The 19,516-nt window shown below is 41.3% G+C and overlaps 2 protein-coding genes across 6 annotated transcripts in view; both read right to left on the bottom strand.

Moving 5' to 3' along the window:
- Positions 1-1,336: 1,336 nt before the first annotated feature.
- NIT2 (nitrilase family member 2) lies at positions 1,337-12,521 on the bottom strand. The gene is made up of 10 exons (XM_075105483.1): positions 12,413-12,521; positions 9,984-10,102; positions 7,177-7,297; positions 6,969-7,057; positions 5,346-5,439; positions 4,293-4,367; positions 3,777-3,855; positions 3,038-3,136; positions 1,925-1,980; positions 1,337-1,543 (listed from the first exon to the last, which is right to left on the bottom strand). The coding sequence occupies exons 1-10, from the start codon at positions 12,459-12,461 to the stop codon at positions 1,455-1,457; spliced, it is 870 nt and encodes a 289-aa protein (XP_074961584.1). The 5' UTR covers positions 12,462-12,521; the 3' UTR covers positions 1,337-1,454.
- A 3,242-nt stretch (positions 12,522-15,763) lies between these two features.
- TBC1D23 (TBC1 domain family member 23) overlaps positions 15,764-19,516 on the bottom strand; it is a 34,798-nt gene continuing 31,045 nt past the window's right edge. For 2 of the 5 annotated variants that reach the window (XM_075105340.1, XM_075105319.1), the window contains 2 exons: positions 18,437-18,631; positions 15,764-17,546 (listed from right to left, as the gene is read on the bottom strand). In XM_075105340.1, coding sequence (XP_074961441.1) covers positions 17,465-17,546; positions 18,437-18,631 — 277 coding nt within the window. In that variant the 3' untranslated portion in view covers positions 15,764-17,464. The remainder of the gene's footprint in view (positions 17,547-18,436; positions 18,632-19,516) is intronic. The other 3 variants (XR_012662529.1, XR_012662531.1, XR_012662528.1) reach the window with 3 other exon arrangements.

Genomic DNA, 19,516 nt, shown 5'->3' on the forward strand with positions numbered 1-19,516 from the left:
GCTTGTTTCTTACAAGTTCCAGTAGAGTATGTACACCAAAATGCAGTGAAAAGCACAGACCAAAAAATGCCCGCTGGAATAGATGGTACGACCTGGAACAGTGCAACCTGTTGTTTGAGGGGAGATATGCCTCAGGGCTTGGCTTAATTTGACCCTTAATTCTCCTGTATAAAACACACCTAGCTCCTTCCAGAGAAGCCAAAAGGACATTAAAAAAAAACCCAAGAGCACAGCTGGGGGAACAGGATGATAGCTGAACATGAATAAAAAGGTAAGGTGGTCTTGGGGGAAAGTAGCGTTTAGCTGGAGCATGACAAAACCTCCCCCAGCTCCTGCTTTTGTACTTGGACATCTCCTGTAGCCTTACTGCTTCATCATTTTTGCTGCTGGAAAATGAAAAGCCTAGTGGTCAAGGCTGGATAGTTAGGGTTGCTGCTTTTTTTTTTTTTTCAGGCCCAAGGAGAGAAAAAAAAAAAGGGCTATTTGCAAATTCTTATCTCTCTTTTTACATTAGAAGTAGCAAGGTGTCGTCATTCCAAGAAAAAGAAAAACCAAACCCACCAAAACTACAAACTGCTAGGCTGGTTTTAAGTATTTTAAAGCCCTCTTTAATAATCATTTTGTTAGTCCCTCCAGCAAAAGCAGTGAAGGAAGGAGTATTTGCCATGTGGCTGCTGGGAGCAGTGCTGCATTTACACATGGAGCTATTTTAGTACCCATCTTCCAGAAGACTGGGCAGAAAGGCGTGGCAGTGCAACAAGTTTTCCAACCCTTCTGTCTGACTCTCCTCAGCCTTTCCAGGTGAAGACTGCCAGGCAGCTGACTTAATAATGCCCATTCAGACATCATATTAAGGAAGCAGTGAACAGAGCAAGGATGGGGTAACATGTTGATTGCTTTAACAAAATGGTAACCTGCATCACTTCAGCAATGAACAGGAACTGCAATTTAATACATATATTCCAGGCAAGACACATCAACCACAACCTGTCACACATTCTTCTACCATAGTAGTTTTCTCTGGCAGCTTCTTGCCTTGTCCCCAGGTAGTACAGAGCAGAACTCTGCCTGTATTGCCTAGTTTGTTAAATTTTAAGCCTTTGAAGTTGGGCATTTGAGGAATTTTTTTAAGGCACATACAGCTAGGAAGGACAGAGGTGGAAGAATCATGCTTCTAAATTAGCAGATAATTCACTGAAGAATTAATTCACAATACCAAAGCTGATGTCAGAGGATTTCCAGAGAGCAAGGTTCCCATTTCTATATTCTACAAAAAAGCCCCCAAAAGGTAACTAAAACATGGTGATGCATAAAAAAGCACGTTAACTACTGCAAATATGAGAAGAGATATAAAAGCTGTATTTGAATCAAGTTTAGTATTATACCAAGTTAATTTAAAACAAACAAAAAGCAGCGGTCATCGTGCCAACTGAACCATCCCTATTCACCCAGCTTCACTTTTTCATCTCTATGCCATAGAGATCACAACGCTTCTGGCTTAAAATAGGAATTTGTTGACGTATTTCTGCAAGTTTCATCAAATCTGCAGGGGGAGAAGAAAGAGCTATTAGAACAGCAGTCAAAAAGGAAAGCTTCTGACTTGCTCTGAGGTAAGGCAGGGGAAACACCAGCTTTCACAGAGAAGGGGGCTGTAGGGCACTGAACTGGGCAGCCATGGCTGAAGGAAGCCTCAACTTTCTTCCCTAAGGTGGCAGCTTCCTCGTAAGTCAAGGAACTGGAGGAGTACAGTCAGGTGCTGCTTGTTCTTGCTTTAGTCTGGCAAAGGTGGGAAGGGATAGGAACACTACATTACCTGTAATTGCATGTGTGAGCCTACAGACTTAAAAAACTGTCTCTCCTTAGTCTCATGACTTGTACTCAAAAAAGAAAAGAGGAGGAAAAAAAACCCACCCTTTACCCTTACCTATATCTGTGTATATAACTGTTTCCTCAGCCCCAGCTTTGGCTATGACTTCACCCCTGCAAAATTAAGCACATTTGTTCACAGCATTAACAGAGGTCTCCAGGCATCAGTCCAGTTGCTGCTGCTTGTACAAAAGGGAGGTCCTACCCCTGATGTCTACAGCTGTAAAGGCTGTCCTAAAAATAGCTTCATAATTCATGACTCTGTTATGATAGAAATGGCTTCCAGGTTTTACACGTGGCACATTTTATGTGTGACACATACATACTTAACATGTTTCTGAAGATCAAAAATGGTAAGAGCAACTGTGAGAACCAGGGGATGTAAGTGTGCAATATACCCAAGGGGAAAGAAACAACTTCACCAGGGACAGCCATAGATGGCTGAGACTAACACTTTCTCCTTTCAGCTCCTACTGGCTTTTACCAGGAGTATGCTTTCACTCTGCATGAGCTACTGAACACGATTTATCATTTCTCCCACTAAGTGTTCCGTCACTGCTTTTACTGTATAAAGTTAAAAGCTCAAGACATCAATAAAGCTTTTCTTACTTTGCAATCATCTGGAAGAGAACTATCAGTTAATTTACTTGAAAGAAGTGCCTGAAGATTTGGTCACTTTTACCTCCTGTGCACCTCTGTTGCTTCTGCTTAAGCCAGAATATGTCTCTCATCTAGCTGAACACATTCTTCTTGTTCTTTCTTACATCAAAAGCAGTGGTGTTCTTTGAGGAAATGAAATAGTTTTGTGTAAGCTGTTTAAGATGGTTCAGTTCTGCACAGAGAATTACCATAATGCATAGATGCGTAGTATGTAACAGACTGAATTTCACGGACAGGTTGAAAAGGTCAGCAGCTTAACTAATGCTAAATACTAGTACTAAGTAGCCTCTTTGCTAGCAAAAAGAATACATACTGGTAAACCAGTTTTAGTTTCCTTCCTGTTTTCCAGTCAGACAGTTTTAAAGGATGATTTTGAAAACGTAGCCTTAAGTCTCACATGCTTTTTACGAAGAACTTATGACAGATGGAAACATGGGACTGAAATGTGACTGTCAAGTAAAACACATTTTTTAAGCAAGAAAAGGTGGGTTTGTTTTTTTTCTGAACTCACCATGGATTTACTACAGTGCTGTGTCCCCAGGCAACATATGATGCTTTTTCATCTCTAGCAGGAGATACAGTAGCCACGTAGACTTGATTATCAACAGCCCTGTGTTCACAGAAAGATGAGGGAAGTGGGAGGGGGGAAGTGAGTATTTTTTATTTTTTATACCACCAATTAACTAAGCAGAAGAGAAAGAACTCACACTGAAGGGCAAGCTATATATTTTTCTAAGGACTAGCCAAAATTATAAATGATATGAAGATCAGAGAAAGCAGGGTCTGGAAAGAGAAGTGCCTAGCACCTGCTCCAGAGTTAGAGGTAGAATGAATTACATGTTCACTTGGTATTCAGCAGAGTTGATCAAAGCTAACCAAATCAATGAAGAATACTGCATTCAGGGATCACCGGGTCTATTTCTATCTGTAATTAGAGCAGTTCTCAAATGGTTGTTGGCTCTTCTGTCTAAAGTTTGTGTGTGAAGGGTGCATACAGAGCCATGGCGTCCTGTAAAGGGCATAACTGTGGAGGGGATGCCAGTAGTGAAGGATAAGCATTCCTGATTTTCTCCTTGACAGCAAAATCATTTTGGTGTGCCACGCAAGGCTTCAGGAACGGTGCAGCTCCAACAGCAGAGCTGCGCTGCAGTACCACTTCTGATGCATAGTGTCATGTGGAACACAAGAATGCTTCAGTTCCACACCCTGAAACTCCCTCTGGAACAGGAGGATAAGCTGTTTGTTCTTACCGTCCCCTTTGCAGCAGTTCCCAATGAGCTGGTCCTGTTGTCAGGTTAAAAGCCCCTGGATATATCAGCAGCTGGCAACCTTTGTCAAAAGAAAATTAGAAACCAACCATCATTACAGAGAAGATGGTTTACCCTAGAGCGGATCTTCACATTGAGACTGAAGGCGAGGTTTCTTTCAGTACTTCCCAACCTCTGCCCAAAATAGAACTAAACAGAGCCTGTCCATGCAGGACACGGGTGATGACTTATGTGGGCAAAGCCCTGTGATACATTGCCGAGGGTGGGGATACGCCCACCTCCATCACTCCGTCAGCAAATGTGTATCAGGAAATGATTGTTACATTACTCAAGGAGAACAGACACTCATCTGAGTAAGGAAGTCTTGGCCACAAGATGCATTTTGCGTTACTGGGCGAGGATAAGAGTGCCTAACCACACAGGTTGCTCAGCAAGCACGACCCTGAACTGTCTCAGGCCTTAGGGCTAACCATGCCCCATGAGGTGACCCAGCCTCACCTTTCTGTCCGTAGACTTGAGCCATCTCAGCAAATCTGATATCATAGCAGATGCCCAGGCCCACTTTACAGTATGCTGTTCTCAAAACACAAGAGACAACAGTCATATCGGTATCACAAGTACGCAAAAGCAACCACAAGACTCCCCGTAGCCAACCTGCCAGCTGTTATTTCGTATGTCTCACAGTAACAAGAGGAGCTATATTGAAATGTGTATCCTCATCTGTAACAAGCATTGGCTATTTGTGGGGGAGAACTCATGCTTCATGATGAGAGGAAGACTGTGAGAAGCAGTCTTATCTACTCTTTAAAAACAGCCATTTCCACAAAATCATATTACATCAGGTCTTTGTGCAATGCATTCCTCTGATTTAGCTGCAGGTTTTTCAACTATTTTCAAGAAAAGAAAGCACTCACTGATCTTCATGGACTAAAGAAACTACAGTCATGTACTTGCTTACAGCATGCACATTGCAAGGCAGAAAAAGTGACCCTGGGAGACGAGACTCTTCAGAGAGCTCAGTAAACAGGGCATGTTAACTTTTGACCACTGAGGGGGGGCAGGGGTAGTAGATGTCTTGCTTTTTTATCTGATGTGGCCGACTCAGGAATGCTGGAACAGGATTTACAGCTAATTGTCTCCATTATATCATTCTCAAATGAAACAATGTGCCACTGTAGCTGTTTGCTACATTTATTCTTTTCCAAGCCATGTTTAGAACCCTTTTAAGTGCTATTAAAAAAACCATACAGTAACTTGTCTTCAACAGATCAGTAGGACCGCTATTTACTAAAGGAAGTGCCGTGATGCATGCTTCAGCCCTTTCGACTCCTCTGTCCTTTTGCAATCACATTTCCTTTTTAAAAGTTTCAGAAGTGGCCCATGCACTTGGAACAAACTTGAACTATATTTGCCATGGTTGTCAAATGCCTAATATAAATCTGATAGCCTAAAAATCCATTGCTGGGTAGGAGGAGGGGGAAGAGAACTCCAGAATGACTGGAGTATTATTGTGGTAGAGCTCCTTAACAAGAGGGCTTGTCTTATACTCACGAGTATCAAACACGGAGAAACTATTCCCTGGACTCAGTGTTTCAGACTCTTTGAACTGTATCTTCCCAGGAATATTAATGTCAAACAAATGAACCTGTAATCATAGTACGATTAATAACAATTAATAACAATTTCTCTGCTTGGTATTTGAGCCTCTTTCTATTAGACACGTGTTTTCTAGTTACCACACCAAGACTACTCCTTTGTCAGGATCCCAGCGAAACATTGCTTAAGATTGTGAGATCTAAAGATGATTTAAAGCAGTTTTCTTCTTTATAGAAATATACACGTCTAGTTATTGCGGGTAGAGGGGAGGAAGACTGGCCATTTTGAACACCACATAAAATCCCTGTGACCCAAGTGATGCACATATCAAACGCTTATATTACTCACCAAATAGAGTACCCTGTCCTTCTCCCATGCAATAATAAAGAGTCGTTAAAAATAGCTAAAAATGTAACAATTAATTTGTAGTATGGTTCTGTATCTTCTTCGTGGAAAGACTCCCTGCAAAATAGCTAGACAGCTTGATCTAATGAGTAATTTTCCAAAAGAGAGGATACATAAAAGTGTCTTGAATTTGTCAGGATGATTTTAAAGTATGTTAAAGCAGGTTATATTTTCCCCTCTAAGATTTGAGTCCTGTTCCTGCAAAAGTTCTCCAGAAAATACTGTCTTAGCCCCTGCAAACAGTCTTTATCCCTCTCTTCCAATGGAAGATTCTGTTCCTGACTGGAGCTTCCTAGTAACATAGCTGTTTTTATATTATTATTTGTTCCTATTTACAGAGTACAAGCCTGCACTCATTCTACAACTACCAGCCTTGCAGACTGGTGTGGTATGATAGATGGAAGGCAACATAGTACTTCAGAAAGCGAACCTATAGCGTAGCTAAGCGCAGAATCAGTTAACAGAATAGATTAATACCCGCACCCCAGAGTTATTTTGCACCACCTCATTTGTTCCAAGTAACATCGCATTCTCCTTTTTGTTTTTCCTTGAAAGAAATAAGCTGTCGTCCCTCTAAGGAATGATACCTGTGTGCATAGTCAGATTAACAGCAACTACACCCGACAGTTATGAATTGGAGGTAGCTTCTCAGAAGGCACAAAGCAATGTCAAGGTGGAAGACGACAGCAAGCATCTACCACAAACTGCAGACACTTCTTAACTATGGAACTTAGACTTGCATGGTTGTCTGCACTAATCATACATACAGCACACAAAGTATGTAAAGAACAGTATTTATGATAACAGGACTACATGCATTGGGAACCTGTGTGAAAATCCTGATCCCACTTAAGTGGCTCTACATTTTTGACCTATGCCAAGGTACACCGATGAGTTGAATCAGGATTTACTCTTTTCCACAGTTTTCCCAGCATCTGGGAAAAGCCAGTTATGCCTTCTGCATTCTGTCATCCTTATCCGGAACAAATTTATGAGCACCTTAGGGAGTGGTGTTTACATGCCCCAAATAAAAGTTACATGCAATTTTAGTGACAGTACGCAGCTTATTATTAATGCGAGATTCTACTAATTCACATCACCTTTATACACAGATTAAATCATTTGTGCAACACTGCTGAGAAACCTTTTCATAACAATATTCTGCCATCTTACCTTCCTATGCTTTGCCAACATAGCACCATCAGGCCCAAAGACAGTACATGTATTATACAGCTTCCCACCATCCTCTTCTGGAATGGATCCTTTGTAAAGGCGAGAACAAAGATTACCCCCACTGTATCATATGGAATTTTGATCCAATGGCACTAACAGACATTACCCATTTTTCCCCTCAATGAGATGGACATTAAGAGTAAACTACCTCCAACAAGATATATGCTGCACTCCTTTGCAACTTCTGACAGCTTCTGTGTTGATTCTCCAGGGATCTTCTCTGCATACTCCTTGAAGTATTTAGTTCCGTATGGAGAATTAAAGCATTCCTAGAATTAGAGGGGGAAAAAAGTTGACCTTTCGAACTCCTCTCTATCAGTGCTCTCATACATCCTTTAGTTACAGGAGTTTAGTTTACAGGAGCTCAATACGCAAATCAGAAAATATCAGGAGGCCAGAGAGACCTTAACAATTAGAGAAAATGCAGTGGGTGTGTTGGTGTGAACGTGTGCCAAACGTCTAGAAGGAGAAGTATCATGCAAGCTGCAAGTAACAAGCCTAGCACATTTATCAGGCTAGTCTTAGCAAGATCACAAGGGATGTTCTCATCAGAACAATGAACTAAGTTCCACCTGGCTCATTTGACAAGCTACAAGCTGAATAGATCCTCTCAAAACTGAAATGTTCGTGCTCATCCACAGCCCGTGATTTCTTAATTTTTAAAAGGACCTTTGCAAAAGCTCGCATTTCTCAAAATTACTTATTCTTTTGCTAAAGCAATCCTTTAAACGCTCTTTCCTCGCAACTGAACAGTGTCTTCTGTCCTAGGCTCCAGCGAAAGATTCGCTATCCCTCAGAACCAGGCATGTAATCTTTAGACATTAAGATTAACAGAGCTGTTTAGATGCCTAAATTAGGTGGCTAGTGGTGTTTGAGATGCCCTAGATATCCAGAACTTTTACTCTGCATTATATTTGCCAGCTCCATGAGGATGTGAGACACCTGCCCCCAACACTCTTTTGTCCCCAAAAGGAGTAGAGCTGAAGGCCACAGACAGGCTATCAAACGGTACCACCACCTTCGGCAAGTGATTCCCAGCCCAAGGATCTACCTTGACTGCTACCTTTGCTCACTGGAAGCTGTAACAAGACCACCAAAAAAGGAAAGGAGAAAAAAAAAATGAAGCTGTGAATAGCAAAATAAACATTTACACCTTAGCCACTCCAGCAAACTTCTTAACAACTGTAGTAGATTCTACTGAATTGGAATAACTGAACCAAAACTGGATGGATATTTTTGTCCATATACAGACACCAGGCCAGCAGGTGCCAGCTAACTCACAGCAGAATTTGTAGATGCAAAAGGCAGGAAGGGAAGTCTCTGCAGACTGCCAAATGAGCTTCCCAGGCTTTTGAAAGTTGGACTGAATGTCAAGGAAATAAAAGCAATGCCAGCTGCCTCCACCTTCATCTTGCCACTTGCAGTGTCAGTGCAGGTGGTGCTGAAACCATGGGCTCAAGAGAACAGGCAAAGAGCCCTGTGCAAGCTTGCAGTAGCAGCGCATGGGGCTGTTTGTAAGTCAACGCTGGAACAAAACTGCAGACTGTCTGCACAAGTCACCTAGTCCTGTGCTCTCCTAAGCAGTATGAATACAGGGAAAGGTCTCTGAATTGCTTTCTATCAATTTATAGATTCAAATGGATTCTGGTTTTATTTCTTTATCCATAAACATTAAAAACTTGTTTTTTTTCTCTCACAAATTTTTCCTGGTTCAGAAATGAAAAAAGTTTAACACATCAAGGCTAACATGTCACAGGAAAACTACCACATGCCTCTGCAGGGGTGTAGATTATATAGTCAGCGCAAGTTACTTCTGTTCTTTACGCAGTGTGACTTCAAAAAAAGGAAGTGGAGGGACGAGAATATTTCATGCCCACGTCCTAATGCCAGTACAAATTTACCTCCCAAAAGTCTTGCCCGTGTTTGACAAGTTTTATCTAAAAGCATAAGTTATCATTGGCGAAGTTAGTATCTCAACTAAACAGGTCTGAAAAACTCAATGTTTGTACACATGATGAAACCAGCAAATAACAGATAATTTCTATGTAGGAGTCCCAGCCAGAATAATCAAAGGTCACATCTGCAACACAAGAGCTGTGTTAGCACAGAGGAGCTGGGAAGGTTATTCAATGCTTCACCTGTAACAGCAGGAGGGAAAACATTCTGTGCGTAAAACATTTGACCAAAAGTTCACGCAGAGAAGAACTTTGCACTGAGTCAGATGCTGCAGGGCACAGGGCTAACACATGTACTCCCAGGAAGAGAGGAGAAAAGCTCAAAGCTGCACTGGGAAGGTCACCTCATTGCCAGCACACTCATCCGTGTGAAAATTCAGCAAGATAATCATGGCTGAAGTCCAAAAAGTAAATCAGAAGTGATCAGTAATTTTAAGTGGCTGCCCATGTTCCCACACAAGGAAGTCACAAGCGAAATGCTTTTTAATCATAATTCAGTCACAAATGACTTGCTGGAAATGTCTTAAGCCTATTTTGTTTCTCGTGTACTATCTGATCTGGAATGATTAGGGCAAACAGAGTCACTGTATACCTGTTTTCTTTCATCTTCATATCAACATTCTTTAGCTGAAAAATCACCTTTTCCTACATTTCTAGCACGGAAAGCTTCTGCAAAGATTCAAACTACAGTGTCACTTTTGTGAATTCAGAACATGTCAGTGACAGAATTGCCTGGGATTTAAACCCAGGCAAAAACCAAACAAGAATCTTATACCACAAAAAAATTACAACCTGCTTTTGGGTTTTTTGGCTTCTTGTTTTCTCCCTTTTTAAGTGTGCTGCTAGATGGAACCCCTGTTTTTTCTTCCCATTTTGGAGCTTCATACTGCAGCTAAGCTATCCAAAGAGGAACAGGAATATATAATGCATTACTAACGCTAGAAAGAGGTTCCCAAGGGTTTGAGGTATAGGTGCTAAGTAGACCATGATCTTTACTCACAGGTAAAGCCACAACTGTTGCTCCTTTAGCTGATGCTTCTCTCACCAGTCCGCAGGCTCGTTGAAGGTTATCTGATTTAACAGCAGATACATGAAGCTGAATAAGAGCCAGGCGGAAGTCTAGTGGCAGGAAAGAAAAAATTAATCAGCAGAACTCCCCCAGGAAAAACTCTTCAAAATTTGAATTCACTAATGAGCATTTAACAAAATAAATTTGCTTATATATCAACATACACAAAAAGCACTTCCAATTCTTTTTGTGGCCTATGACTCTGGAAACAGTCTGTTGACACAGGGAGAACATTCAAGCCTAGGCTTGCTAATGGGAACCAGCACCCTGCTCAGATTCAAGATCAGAGTTCACATGCCAATAAAGCTTAGCCTAGGCAGTACCCAGCCCAAGTTCTAATGTAAGATAATGTGTGATGGATAGGGAGACCGCTAGTCACCTAGCCTGCTGCTTCTTTCTCAATTTGCTACACGTTTTGTGTGGATATCTTTTTGTTGTGTCCATCACCTGAGGAGCGCGCATGTCCTAAAATGCCATGAGCAAACTAAAAGACTGGATAAACCCAAAGGCACCACATATGGGAATAGTTTGCTTCTGTCCCTCAAATCACACCTAGCCTGGGAAATGACTATAAAAACCAATAAAGATAACATCATTCCTGATAATTTTTTTGCAATTTGGTTTGTAGCCAAGTGACAGTTGCCAGCGTTATCAGCACTGTCTCTGCTGCAGGTAAGCAGGATTTATATTTGCAGGCTCTTGGAGTACACAAGTGGAAGAGATCAAGTCAAGTTTTGTGCATGCCCCTTGGGCTTCCTTCCATGAATCTCTTAGTACCTTGGGCTGTAGGAAAACACATCCTGATCAGGTAGAACTGTCTCCTTTAAAAGAAAAAAAACAAAACAAAACAAAAACCAAAACCAAAAACCAAACCAAAACAAAACCACCACACACAAAAAAAAATCCACCACAACTCTGGCTTTATAAAGAAAAGTACCCCAGTTTCAAAGCACCTCTCTTCTCTGGAAAACTCCCATCATACAGTCAAAAATCACTATAGGATAAAGAAAAAGTAGCAGGCAACACAGCCTGGGTCCAGGAAACAGGAAGAACTGATTCGAGCAAAGACGAGATCAGTTCAGGAACAGTCAGGCAGAATATCTTTCTTCCTATTTTAGTTCTCACTTCAGTAGCTAAGCAGCTAATTTCTAGAGGTTAAGCAAATAATTGCTCCCTTTGTTACTCTTCATGTGAGAGCCTCTTAATATTTGGTTTATTGAGTAAACAAAGTTTCACTGAGATTTTGAACAGATGTAACCATAGTTAGCTTCCAGACCTACCTAGATAGCCACACTATGAATTTGTCTAAAACTTCCCATATTTGTGGAATGTATTTTAGCTCAGAAAAGTTGGAATTCTTTAATATTTACATTTCAGCATAAATTCAGTTTTGCAAAAAAACCAAAAGAGCATCTACTAGGAAAAATGTTAACTGACTTCATTCCCATAATGTTTAAAACACCAGAAAACCATTAATCTTACTTTCCCTATGCCTCAGGCTCAGAGTTTGTTAAAGTGCAAAATTAAAGCCCAGTGACAACAGAATACAAGTACTTGTGCCCACAGTTTTGTTTAAAAACTTTGAGATGCAGAAGTAACAAGAATAAAGAGAAACACTCAACAATGCTCTAGAGACCCAAGATCTCTTCTTCCGGCCTTGTTAAGCTGCCTCAAAAACTTCTTTTAAACACAATTCTTACGGTAATCCCACAGCAATACAGACCACAACTAAGTAGAAGTGTATCAGAATAGAAGAATGGTTCGTATTTGTATAACTGGGAAGCATGGGTTTTTTGGGAAACATCAGAAGCTAAGCACATCTGATTTGTTCAGATCTACTTTTTTGACAAGCTGACCATGGCAGCAGTACTGAGAGATGCACTACAAGCGGTTTCTACCGGTCTGTAGCAACGCGAGGGTGCTCAAGGCAGCCCCCTCTAGTACCTGCAGTACTTCACACCCCTTTCAAGGCTCAGAGACAGCACCCGGGACCAAGGCCTTTCCAGCCCAGACTGGGGACTCCGGGGGACACCGGCCAGCCCCCGGCCCCTCCCCGCCTGCGTCCCCACGGTCAGAGGGGTGGGTACGGGGACGAGGCGGGGGCAGCAGCGGCCCCAGGGGCGGCGGCGGCGAGCTCCGTGGGGGGTGCGGAGGGGAGCCGGCGGTAGGCAGCGGCCTCGCTCAGCGGCCGAGACGCCGGGCGGGAGGCCGGGGCTCCGCTAGAGGTGCAGGTTCAACCCCGCGCCGGCCCTTCTCCCCACGTCCCCGACCGGGGGGAGGTAAGGAGGGAGGAAGGGAGGGAGTACGAGGACGAGAGGTATGAGAGGAGTAACCGTTCCTCCCCGCGCGCCACCACTCACTGGCCATGGCTCCGCGCGCCGCCCGCATCCCGACGCGGATCCGGCGCATGCGCGCGAGGGCTGCTGGGAGATGCAGTCCCGGCCCTCGGCCGGCCCGGCGGGAACGGAGAGCGCCGGCGCAGTGGGGCGCGGCGACAGAGTTTGTTTAAAACCGACTCATATATTGCTTTTAAAAAAGCATGGCGACTTCGTTGAACCGATTGCACAGCGCTTCCCCACACAGTTTTGCTGGCCCAGCTTGAGGGAGAGGCGCAGCCCCGGTTGCGAGCAGGAAACGAGCCCCGAGCCCAAAGCGTTTCCCCCTCGCAACCCCAGCACACGGCCGGGAGCGGGGAGTGCGGCTCCAGTGCCAGCTCAGCGCGGGGCAGAAGTACAGCTGTGCAGCTGAATCCCTCGGTGCTGGGCACAGATCTGGTGTGCCGACGTTTCCCCAGCCCTACGCGATCTGTAGCAGCCTGTGATTTGTTATCGGCTTGTCCCAAGAGATCTTGTGACCCATTCACCACATTCTTTTACAAGAACAGCATCTTCTAAGGTAGAAAACCAACATGCTCTTTTTATTACTAGCTTTAAACACTAAGTGCTCCCTGTTACTCAAATCAGAACATCACTGCCTCGTGTATATATTCTACAATCTTGGGCTTTTTAAAAGCATGTGAAAGGGGGAAAACAAAAGTTAACTGTTCTATTGCTGAATGCTTATCCAGCTGAAAGTTAATTGTTGCGGAACGCTTATCTAGCCACTGTTTAAAATAATTAGCAAGGAGGCCTGGAATCCACCCGCGAAGGACAAATTCCTGATAAGGATAGAAAATTGCCTCAAGAACCAGCTAAAACTGACTTTGCAGTTTGGACAAGCGTCAAGAGATAACTGAGTGTGCACAAAACCAAAAGGTTACTAGTGGTGACGAACAGCAGCCAGCAGCCTTCATCTTTACGACCCCCAACGACCACCACGAGGAGGCACTGCGCAAGCTCAGTTGGGAAAGAGTTATGGAAATAACTTTTTTTTGGCTGATTTTAATACGAAGCGGGGAAAGGTCATGCATATGCATAGGCATATTGGGAAATCTTATGTATATGTAATGCTTTACTGTATAAATCCAAGACAAACTATCACACAGGCACGCACAACTTTGTTGGGACTACCGCCTGTGCTGCCCAGCGCTGAATAAACATACCTACTTTACAATCTTACAGATTGTGGAGTCCGCTTTCCGCAGATCACATATTTGTAGAACTGCAGATTCTCATTTTGAGGCTGGCATTTCTTGCACAGTATTTCTCATGAAAGAGTATCTCTGCAAGAGGAAAGGACATGACAGCAGAAGGGGCAAAGATAAAACGAAGTGGGTGACCCAGGGTGATCAATCTCTTACATATTCGGCTGAAGCCACTTTCAGGAAACACGTGCCGAGACATAAAGAATGGGAAGTGCACAACCACCACAGAATGAAGAACCACCGCTGTGTGCAGCAGTTACACACCTTCCTTCAACAGAAACACTGTTCAACCTGCCCCTTGGAGCACTAAAGGGAACAGCTTACCCCAAACTGAGCAAGCCAAAGGATGGCAGAATTACCGACAGCGGACAACTGAAGATGAGGAGGGGATGCAGCAGCTCTTTGGCAGAGCTCCCTCTCTTTTACATGTGCCCATGGTAGTAGAAACAGCATATATGAACTTTTTAAAATTGTTTTTTTTTTTGGACAGCACACCTTGCAGGACTCCAGGTGCAACAAACAGCTGCCTCCTGAGTTCACAGAAGTTTTGGGGCAGAGCATAATATAAGAAAGAAAATAAGCCGTGAAGCAGTATCATCCCTTCAAGGTGAAAAGCATAGGCTAAAAATCCACTCTTTCCCATGGTTCTGAGAGATACAGCGTTGTTTTGAAAGTTGAAAAATACAACATCCAAAAGCACTAAATACACCCAAAAGGATAAGCTGTATACTATCACGCGCCCTCCCTTGCAAGAAGGAGAAACTTTTCAGCCATTCAGTAAACTACCCCTATATTGAAAAAGTTACCTGACAGTATCAAAAGTTTTGAAACTGCAACCGAAATGCAGTTGGAAGAAAAAGCTAAACACTGCTGAGATCCAGGTCTAAGGCCTAACAGGAACTAAACTGAAAGAGCAGCAATTAATCTTTACTTACATATGGAGAAGGCAATGCAGTAAAAACAGCATCTCCACAGTCAGAGTATTTTTGACAGATACTACTTGTGAAGTTCTGCACAAATTCTCACACAGAAGCACTAACCCTGGCTTACACAAAGGTAAAGAGCTTCCATTTTACAGGAAAGCTTATGCTGAAAACAGTGTTTCTTTCCTGCGACAGACCTCATTTCTATCACCTAAATAAATAAAATAAAAATACAAAACTCTGCAACATAGCAGCTGTCATCTTATATTCAACAATATAGACAGCAGTGCATGTGAGCAAAACAGGTACCTGCAAACCTCTGGCAAATAATTTAAATTTCCCTGAAGATGAAAGAGCCAAAAAGTAGCAAAAACTGTCAAAAACTGTCACTCCAGTCATATAACTGGAATTTCTGCTTAGCAATACAAGTTTTGTAGCAAACACACTAACTACAGATACATACACTATGAGGCAAAAGTAGCCTTTAAATGCATAAAACACCGTTGAAATTATTCATAGTTTGGACTGGGCTTTGTAAGATAAGGAGTCTGTTGATAACTTGCACATTGCCTTAAAAATTACAAATAAATAATCAACCTCGTAATGGCTTGGATTATACGTTTCTACACAGAACAGATTTAAGAACTAACTTACTGTAACTTTACTTACTCTAGATCTAAAAGGTCTGTATTTGTCCTCATAGAGAAGCATACACATTACCCACTTTCCCTATTTAATACCCAAATATACCTGTTTAAGAGTGTACTTTTCACAAGTAATGAGATTCAAGATATTACTTTAAATACTTCAGCAACACATGAAATAACTATTTCTCAACTTCCCCTGAACCATGTTCCCCTGCCAATAACTAGCAGAAATGTGTTGCATCATTTTGTCAATATTTTCATAATATAAAGATATGATGCTGAGAAGTCTGGAATTTATGCAGAGAGCCTCTATATAATTTGACCATTTGTTAACTCATTTTGACCTTTCTATGAATGCTTACTATGGCTCACCCAAAAGTACTGAATGAAAATTAGTCTAAATTCCGAAATACTTACATTAAGATGTCACTGACAATAGCTCCCTAAGATCCATAATCAACTTCTTTCACTCCAAAGATCAAATTCGCTTCCATTTACAAAATACCTTTGGGAAAAACTGTTAATTGATTCAGAGAATCCGCACAGTATGCAACTAAATGCTTTCTGACAGAACAAGTTATGTTCAAATTGTACTGGTTTATTTACAACTGTAGTTTATAAACAGTAACACAAACATCTTTACATGAAAAAGATCTCCTTGTTAAAGTAGGCACAGGGTTAGAGCCTCTTCAGGATATTTTCAGAAGGGAGTAGGAAGAGGAAAATGTAATACAACAGCTTCTGGGCAAAACTATAAATACATGAGCATTGGCCCAGGTGCAATTTCATGCAAATATCTTCAACAGTTCAAGTTCTATTGGTGTTTACTCAGATACTAAGAAGAAAAACAAACAAACAAAAAAAGGAATTAGTTCAGAATTAAGGTGCCCTAGCTTGATTCCTAATAAAATAACTTAGAATAACTGTTTTTTATACAGGTCAGTTTAATTTATTTTACCTCCAGATGATGGACCAATTCACAGGTTTTGATACAAATACTCAGAAAACTTCACGCAGCAAAGCCAGTCCCTATTATCTTTACTTTACAGTTTTTTTTTGTAATCTCTGCATCAGTATACAAAGATGCTATGCCTCAGCCATAAGGGCATTCCTGTACTGAGCTTTTTAACAAGAGAATCATTCTTGGAACAAGTGGAAAGCCGCTGATAAACAATCACATAGCTGCCATCTCTCAAACGTTAACTAATTTAGATGATGTTAGTTAAAAGAATATAAACAAATGCTTGAGTCAATGAAGGCAACAGATAATGAATGCATTTATCACAGGTATATAGCACCTGAATCTCTTCGCTTATTTGTGTGCGTTAATTTTCTTGCTGAACACACCTCCAATCAGCACATACTCACTTCTCTGCTGAACTGAAGGTTTTTAAAGGTCTAATTATTATCTTAGACATTTTGTTTCTGAGGAGCAAAGCAACTTGTTTTCAACTGTCATATTCTGTCATGATGCATTAACTTCAGTTTCATTGCACACATTTATCTTTACAGGAGAAACAGCCTCCACCTATGAAATGTAAAATTTTGCATAATTAAAAAAAATTACAACCCTGTAGTAAAAGCTTATTGTGCACAGTTCATTTTTGTATTTAAAAACACCCTTACCACCAACTCCAATTATTTAACCTAGTAGTGGATAAGACTTTTTAAAAAAGTTAATTTTACAAATGGATGGCATTTTTTCCATTTATCTGCAGCCCAAGCTGGACTTAACCATTTTTAAGGAGAAGGAACCAGTATTTCTAACATTTTTATCTGCACTGCTCATAAACCTAAGTTTTCAATCAGTCCTTGAGACTACCGATAAGCAAAATGAAATTTATCGACTGCAGACAATGGAGACATTTTACTTTCCAGGGACAGTAATTTAAAAACCATTCTGTTTTTAACCGCTTCTCTGTATCTGGCCATGGTTCATTCCTTCAACACACTTCATGTGAGCCCAGCTGCATCTTCTCTTGCAAAGATGCAGATCACTCACATTAAGGCTGCATTAAAAATAAAACAAACTGACCTTTATAATAAACATGTTTTCAAAACAGAACAAAACAATTTAAAATCCTGTTCAGAAATTGACAATAATTTATCCTATCTTAAGCCTGCTACTCAGACACTCCCATCAGCCAACAAAAAAAATTCTCTTAAAGTTAGTATTCAGTTGGGAAACAGTCAGCTTGTGTTCACATACAGTATCTTGGTTGCTTCTTTATACATGGTTCTCTACAAAGTCTTTAGTTATTAACTCTCCAAGGCATCCAATACTTTCATGATCTGTTGTTTTATGGCTTTGGTAGCATCACCTGCATTTGGAATCAAATACCTTAAAAAAAAAATTAGAAAAAGCCATCATTAACTCACTATAAAATTTTTGAGTATCAATTCCATAATTCTTGTTGTGATATTTTCCTCTGGCACGAACTAGGAGGAAGGAGAAGGGGAATGTATTAAAATGAAAAACTACTGAGAAAATAACATTTATTTCCTGTTTATACTACAAAACACTTTCCATTTGTGAACTTAGAACTGTTGAGGAGTACTTCACAGGCCATCCTGGCAAGGAAAAGTTCTTCATTAATTGACAATGGTATAGATCAGGAAGTTCAAGATGTCTACAGATAGGATTGTCCAACTGAAGCATGGCAGTCCTGCAGTCCTGGTTTGTTTGGTTTTCTTTTTTTTTTTTTTTTTAATTCTTATATATAGCTCTAGATCAGTTATTTATCATCCTTTATCTTCTGGATTTCCTCCAGCCAACAAGGTGGTGATGAAGTAATTCAACAAGCAGCAAAGTTCTCTGCAGCGTCTTAATTTATCTTTGTCTGACCTACTACCAAACTAATTTCATTCTAAGCAGTCAACATGCACAGAAGAGCTTCCCTAGTTAGCTAGCAGACTTTTTGTGAAAACAGAGCACCCACTGCACGCAGTTCTCCCCACGGAATCGGGCAAGAAAATGTGAAACCAATGTCAGCAACTGTTAAAGCAGTGCCAAGAAACAACAGGCTACGCCAGCCCAATACACCCATCCCTCTGACTTCCCCCAGTCTTAAGCACACAAATGTTGAGCATGGCAATACCTAACTTTCAGGAACCAGGTTTCAGGGGTTCAGAGTTTTGAGGTTACGGTTCTGGACTCCATGTACAATGCATAGGAAGAGCTAAATTTCTCAAAAAGACCGAACTTCCATCTCTGCTACTGATATGGCTTACCTTTCAACTGCCAAAATTTCTATGCCTGAAGTATTGCTATTTCCATATTTAAAGGTGATCAGTTCTGGGTGTTTCTTCTTGGATGTGATTTTGACTACAGAGTTGAGTGCCTGTCGAGACTGTATGTAAGCCAGTCCCTTTCGTGACGGAATCTCTCTCAAACAGTACATATGTGTTGCTGTTACTAGGAGATGACTTGAAGAAAAAGAAAAATACAAAGTAAATTTGCTAATGAACCAAATACTAGCTATTTAGAAAGCTAAACTCTACAAGTAAGCTACATGGAGAGAGCTAGATAAAACAGTTCCTAAGTCTAAGAAACAGTTTTTAGACTTTCAAAATCCATAACTCAGAAAGGTCTACAAATACTTCAGATTTTCCTTGACTACTGTATCGTAGCCATTTTTGTAAACAAGCATATGAAACCAGAGTGAGCAGTTAACATCATCCCCTCAACACAACAGCCATGAGTGCTATCAGCAAAGATCACAACCACCAGTAACATGTCAGGCCATGCAGAGAGTAGTTCATCCTTCAGTCATACCCTATCCCCATCCCTGTAGAGCGGCAACTCTACAGGTGGAGTATCAGACCTAAGTTACTAGGACATGTTGGCACTCATTGATTGTTGATCATTGTACAAGCACTAGCATGGAGGTGCCAGCTCAGTTCAAGACCCACTTTTGCCTTCTTCATAGAAGGAACACATGTTCAGCTAGTGGTGGGAGCACACTAGCTGAGTTTCAACTCAGTTTGAGAAATCATACTATGACATTACTAATCATACAACATATAAAATAAATCTGATGGGAATCCAAAATTAATAATAAAAGACAAGAACAGACCATCATGCAAGAGAGAGCCCATCATAATTTTCTGTTATCCAGAGCCAACAGGATTTGTACTCCTTGCGGAAGCCAAAATACACAAGCATCATGCTCTGCTCTTGCAGGATTAATAAGGTCATTGAATCTTAGGGGCAAAACAGGTGAGTAGTACAAGGCACAGAGACAAGACGACAAGAAAAACCAGAGCTACAGGTACTTGGGACTACCTGGTCTTGAAAAATAAACCTACGTG

This window comes from Phalacrocorax aristotelis, chromosome 1 (assembly GCF_949628215.1).
Source record: "Phalacrocorax aristotelis chromosome 1, bGulAri2.1, whole genome shotgun sequence".
NCBI classification, from domain to species: Eukaryota; Metazoa; Chordata; class Aves; order Suliformes; family Phalacrocoracidae; genus Phalacrocorax; species Phalacrocorax aristotelis.